Source organism: Chenopodium album, chromosome 12 (assembly GCF_948465745.1).
Source record: "Chenopodium album chromosome 12, dcCheAlbu1.1, whole genome shotgun sequence".
Taxonomy (NCBI): domain Eukaryota; kingdom Viridiplantae; phylum Streptophyta; class Magnoliopsida; order Caryophyllales; family Amaranthaceae; genus Chenopodium; species Chenopodium album.
In genome coordinates, this window is record NC_137845.1 from 42,926,204 (window position 1) to 42,932,897 (window position 6,694).

The window sequence follows — 6,694 nt, forward strand, 5'->3', positions numbered from 1 at the left end:
TAATACACGTGTCGTGTTCTCATTAAAAAAAAAAATTCCGCCCAAAGTTTGGTATTTTTTTTACAGTTTTTTTTTCTTGGTAATATTCTAAAAAAGTTTGTTACATTATTTTTGAATTTAAATATGAAGATTGGATATTGGTTTAAATTGATAATTATCTCTTAAATAATTGATAAAAATAAAACACATGATAATTTATTTTAAAAAAAGGTTTGTTTGAGATAATCTTACATAAATCATCAATAGATAAACAAAAAAAATTTACACTTTGAAAAATTACGTAATATATGACTTTACATATTTACTCTTCATTCATATTTACATATTTACGTTCATAGCAACCATACTTATTTTCACAACAACATTCTACTCTTTTCTTCCATCTCAAATGACACCTACAAATATATGATTTTGTTCGAGAAATAAATCCAACTAAAGAAACATGGCATATTAGAGTAAAAATGATTTGTCTTTAGACTACTCTCGATTTCTACAAACCACAAGATCATTATAGTGTTGAATTGGTTGTCATGGATGAAAAAGTAATACATAAATTATTTAAAGGTTATATCATTTATTTTTTATTCAATTTTGCTGTATTTTCTTAAACTAATTAATTGGAAATCCTTTTTATTTGGGTTGATTTTTTAGGGTGATAAAATACAAACTATTGTGAAAAAAACTTTGCTACAAAAGTTTGGATGTGCTCTTCATGAAGGAATCAATACTACTATACTTACTAAAGTAATCACAGTTATTATCCCCTAATACATGTGTCACGTTCTCATTAAAAAATTTCTTGCTCAAAGTTTGTTAATTTTTTTTTAAAATTTTTTTCTTGGTATCTTTTAAAAAAGTTTGTTATTTAAATTGATAATTATCTCTTAAATAATTAATAAAAATAAAACATTTTTGATAAATTTTTTTAAAAAAAGGTTTGTTTGAGATAATCTTACCTAAATTATTAATAGATAAAAAAAATTTGTTACACTTTGAAAAATTACGTAATATATGACTTTATATGTTTACTCTTTATTTAAATCCAACGAAAGAAACATGACATATTAGAGTAAAAAGTGATTCGTCTTTAGACTACTCCCGATTTCTATAAACCACAAGATCATTATAGTGTGAAATTGGTTGTCATGGATGAAAATGTAATATATAAATTATTTAAAAGGTTATATAATTTATTTTTATTCAATTTTGTTGTATTTCTTAAACTAATTAATTGAAAATCCTTTTTATGGGTTGATTTTTTAGGGTGATACTACTGTGAAAAAAACTTTGCTACAGAAGTTTGGATGTGCTCTTCATGAAGGAATCTATAACTAATACTAGAGTAATCACTGCTGACATCATCACTATCCACGTGTTAACTTTTTATAATAAATTTTCACTCCAAAACATAATTATTTTTTTTTTATTTTTTTTTGTAACCTTTCAAGGTAAAGCTAATATTTGAAAATTATTAATTAATTATACATTTTCAAAAAGTTTTTATTATTAAATTGACTAAATATAAAATTTCTATTTCTATTGAGTAAGAATAATTGACGATTGCTCTCTTTCACATTTTATTGGTGATTGTAGAGTTTAGATTTTTCACTCTTTATTAATTCTTTAAATTTTCTATGATGAATAAAAAATGAACGCTAACATTTTTAAAATTTTATTATAGCTATGAAGTTAATAAGAATAATTAACATCATGTCCTTTGTAACTCAATTAATCTAACGAGAGGGATCACGATTTGTGTGCTATGTTTCACTTAAAATATTTATATTACGCTTACAAGTAAATTTTTATCATTAAAACCGTCCCTCGCACAGGACTAACCTAGTACTATACTAAAGTAATTTCCAAAAATATCACTAGAATACATGTGTCAGCGCCTCATAAGAAATTTTCCTGCCCAAAAAATTGAGTTTTTTTTCTTCTTATTATTTATTTTAAAAAAAAAACATAAAAAAAAAACTTGAAGTTAGTTTTATAAGATAGAAGATAAGTTAAAATTTATTATCTTAACATCCTTACAAAAAAAAAAAAAAAAAGAAAAATCAAGCAGAATTAATTTTTCATATTATGCATAAAGTTAAGAAAAATCAAACATATATAAAATGAAAAATCCGAACATGGCTCAGACATTAACTATTATTAAGAAATAAAAAGGATACATCATTTGTCTTTGAAATTTTAAAATTACCCATACGATCAAAGACCACTACAAGAACTTTTAAATTAACATTATATTTTTAAATTTAAATTGTTCACAATATTCTAGAAATTTTCTCGCTCCCTCGGGACCTAATGAGAAAAGGAAACTTAGAGCATCCACATTGGTGCCCTTTTAGGTCCCCATTTGAGAAAATAAACAAATGGGGACTTCCCAACCAATGTGGCTTGCTCCCCTTTCATTGAATATAAATGGAGAGGCTCATTTTGTTAGTATGGTTCTGATTTCTTTTTGTGGGGCCCTTTGCCTTACTTTGTCTGCCAACATGTTGCCATTCTCCTTTTTTTTTATTTTATTTTTTTTAAAAACAAAAAATTGGAAAAATGACCGTTGAAGAAACAATATTGCCGTTGAGGTTGCCGAATAAGTATTTTTGGCTTACCTCAACGGTAATATTACCGTTTTTTGTTGATGATACTTTATTACTTAATTATTTTTTTTTTAAAAAAAACCTATGCTTATATTTTTTTATCCTCTATAAATAGAGACCAATATTGATATATTTTCAACACTTCTAAAAAATCATAAAATCTATATTTCTCATTAAAAATATTTCTTTCAATCTTATTTGGTAATTATGGATCCCAATCATCCTAATTATGGAAATAGATATCAAAGAAATCAAAATTCCCAACAAAACCTAAGTTTCCAATCGAATTCGAGTTCTCAGCAAAATCCAAATTACCGACCAAATCCAAATTACCAATCAAATCCAAATACTCAACAAAATTCTAATAATTTTTTTGATCCAAACATGCTAAACAATCCTCAATTATTTTCTATGTTCCAAGCATTCATGAATCAGAATACTCAACAAAGTTCCTCACATGGTACAATTTATCCAACATCTCCACAAGTTCAGCCACATCCCACAACTCCCGCGGGAGACAGGAATAACACCAACATGCCATTTGATTATCAATATGCAACGCAGTCACTGGCTGATGATGAAGATGAAGATGAAGATGGGGATGAAGATGAAGTTCAAGTTCAACACATTGAGGTAACTAGTGGTAATAAAGGGAGAAAAAAGGATAGGTGGAATGTAGAAGAAGATAAACACTTGGTTTCTGCTTACCTCAATTGTTCCGGTGATCCGGAGGCCCGGAGGAAGCAACAGATCGACAAAAGGGAGCATTGTGGAATGAAATCAAAGAGTCCTATGACGCAGCAGTTGCTAAAAAATCGAATGGGGTGTTGCACGAAAGAACCATGAAATCACTTAAAAATCGTTGGAGTCTAATCAACGAAGCTGTTACTTTGTGGGTTGCACAACTTGGTGAAGCAGAGCGTTTGCGGGCTATTGGTTACGTTGTTAATGATGTAGAGGCTAAAGCTCATGAAGTTTATCGTCAAAAAAGGAAAGGTGGTCAACCTTTCATATTTTACCATTGTTGGGTTGGAATGCAACATCTTCCAAGATGGATTACTGGTAAAGTTTCAACCGTTGTGAGTGGAGAGAATTCTAAGAGATCAAGCGATGAAGCTAATATGCCAAAGCGTCCCGATGGTGTGAAAAAGGTTAAAGCCCAAAAAAAAAGAAAGGTGTTGCAGCAACAGGAGGCGTGGAAGAATTAAACGACAACATAGGTGGGTTGAAAGATGAGAGGGGCCAAATGAGGAAGGGATTATATGATTTAATCGAATATCAAAAACAACGAGATCAAACTAAATTGAGGTTTAAGACGTTTCAGTTATTGATGACAAAATCGCATCTTAAACCATTTGAGGAAGAGTATCTTGCGAAGTTAAAGGAAGAGTTTTTCCAGTGAATCATCTAAGTTTAGGGTAATTAAAATTTTATGATTAATGTAATTGTGTTTTAATGCTTATTGTAATGGTATTTTATGATTATTGTAATTGTGTGTTAGAGTAAAATGTAGTAATAATTTATGCTTATTTTAGTAGTATTTTATGATTTGTGTAACTACGTTTTAGACTAAAATGTAATTGTATTTTTTTAACATCATTAATAATAAAAACAAATTTGATATCTTATCCACTAACATTATCAGTATTGGTAGATTACAACCTTATCACCAAATATTGTTTGAAATCTTATCCGCAGTGATGAATGTTTCTTGTCCATAGATTTAATATTGCTATCTTATCAGTATAAGTCTATAAAAGAAGAGTTACATTGTATTTGTTTTTCACAATACCCTTCTGATTCTAACAAACAACATAGCTTTCCTCCCTCTTGAAATTGTTTCACAAACATGAACCCAAATGAAAATTCTTCTAGCTCAAGTGATGATTTTTTGATGACTATGTTAGCAACATGATTTCTATGAATGAGTGTCTTGAAGAAGAAGAAGACTTCCTTATTGAGCAAGTTGCTCAATTGGTTGTTGCCTCAGCCACAGAAGAATCAAGCAGCAGAAGAAGATCTTACAAAAAGTTGAAGTATGTTGATAGAGACCGTGAAGCTGCAAACACAAGGTTAATGAACGATTACTTTATTGATCGTCCTTTATACCCAGATTCTGTATTTCGCCGCAGATTCCGTATAAGAAGACCTCTATTCCTTCGAGTTATGGAAGCAGTTACTGCTAAGCAACATAGATACTTCCAGCAGCGGTCGTGACGCAACTGGGAAGCTAGGAGCCACTCCAATCCAGAAATGCACGGCAGCGTTGAGGATGTTAGCCTACGGAACTTCAGCTGATTCAGTTGATGAGTACATCAAAATAGCTCAGTCAACTGCAAGAGAAAGTCTTACTCACTTTGTTAGAGGGGTTCGAGAGGCGTTTACTGAAGAGTACTTGAGGAGGCCTACTGTTACAGATTTGCAACGCCTCTTGCGTGATGGGGAAAGACGAGGCTTCCCAGGCATGATGGGCAGTATAGATTGCATGCATTGGCAATGGAAAAACTGTCCGTGTGCTTGGAAAGGTTTATACCAAGGAAGGAGTAAATCTGCAACGGTTATCTTAGAAGCGGTTGCCTCTGGTGACCTGTGGGCATGCATTTTTCGGAACACCTGGGACTTGCAACGACCTCAATGTGTTGCAACGATCTCTAGTGTTCGATGATTTATATCAAGGTAAAGCTCCTGAAGTGAACTTTACGGTCAATGGGAACACATATACCAAAGGGTACTATCTAACTGATGGGATATACCCTAAGTGGTCAGTGTTCATCCCAGCGATTCGACTCCCAATGAATCCCGTGGATGAGTTGTTCACCGAACGACAAGAATCGTTTCGAAAAGATGTTGAGCGTGCCTTTGGTGTTCTTCAATCACGTTTCGCAATAATACAAAGACCAGCTCTTGTATGGGACGAACACTTGTTGTGGGAGATAATGCTGGCTTGTATAATTCTTCACAATATGATTGTTGAAGATGAACGAGATACATACCAGACTTATAACGACGTGTCTGAATTTGAGCAAGAAAATAGGTCAGTAATTGATGGATCAACTAGGGCTAACTATTTTGTGCAACCTGGTCGATTTAATGATATTGGATTGAACCGATATATGGAAACGAGAGCTGACACATGGGATAGAAATGTTCACAACGCCTTACAAAGTGACTTGGCTCAACATATATGGCAACATTGTGGGCGGTCTACCGATGACGATTGAAGATCAATATTAAAGCTATCAAAAAAATTAATTATGTGGTTTCGTGTTTAATTTCATCTATGTATGTTTTTTAACGTATTTAGTGATTGTAATAATAAAAAATAATAATTGCGTTTAATTATTATTTTATTAAGTAATGAGATTAATTTCTCTCAAAAAAAAAGTAACGAGATTAATTTTTTTAAGCGATGAGATTAAATTTTTAACGATAACGGTAAAGCGATTAATTTTTTCTAAGGAAATTAATTCGATTATTTAATGTGTTTAATCAAATTAGGAGGGAGAAAAGGTGGTGGGGTATGGGAATATAGGAGAGAGAAAGTAAATGGGGAGGTTGATGAATGTAGGTATGGAAATGTAAAATGGGAAGGGTATGAGATGAAGTTAGTGAAAAGTGATGTGGACTAATGAGGTGATGAGAGAGAAATTATGGGGAGCCCCATAAATGTTGATGCTCTTACAACAACAACAAAAATAAAATAAATAAATAAATAAAATAAAAGAGCTAAAAACCGAATTCATTTAAAGAGAATAACCAAACCCATTGCAAAGAACTGAAACAAGACAAAAAACACTTCAAATCAAATCCGTACAAAACTTATAATAAAGCATTAGAAGCTACTTTAGACTATTGAATTAAGAGTGAATGTTTGGTGACACTCCATTAAAATTCAGCTAACCCGAACACTAACAAATTTGTCATTTGTTTATTTTGACAATGAGAACTAATTTGTAGTTTCAGTGCTGATAGGAAGAGGAATAACTGAGATAGCCCAAAAATAGGCAGCATCAATACACGAGCATTACGACATGTTTTCTTCAGCTTATTTTCAATTCGGTTCACTTTAGTTTCAATCAGTTCAGTTC

The 6,694-nt window shown here is 31.5% G+C and overlaps 1 protein-coding gene across 1 annotated transcript; it reads left to right on the forward strand.

Annotated features, from left to right (window-relative positions):
• Positions 1 to 4,878: 4,878 nt before the first annotated feature.
• Positions 4,879 to 5,827, forward strand: LOC145571200 (uncharacterized). Its single transcript, XM_081630271.1, has 2 exons — positions 4,879 to 5,188; positions 5,283 to 5,827. Exons 1-2 carry the CDS (start codon positions 4,879 to 4,881, stop codon positions 5,825 to 5,827), a joined length of 855 nt encoding a protein of 284 aa, XP_081486397.1.
• The last annotated feature ends 867 nt before the right edge of the window (positions 5,828 to 6,694 follow it).

Bases quoted from the DNA above. Each gene is read 5' to 3' on its own strand.
- LOC145571200 (XM_081630271.1), top strand. From the start codon at position 4,879: ATGTTAGCCTACGGAACTTCAGCTGATTCAGTTGATGAGTACATCAAA. The intron at 5,189-5,282 runs GTGACCTGTGGG...ATTTATATCAAG, and splicing joins CTTAGAAGCGGTTGCCTCTG to GTAAAGCTCCTGAAGTGAAC.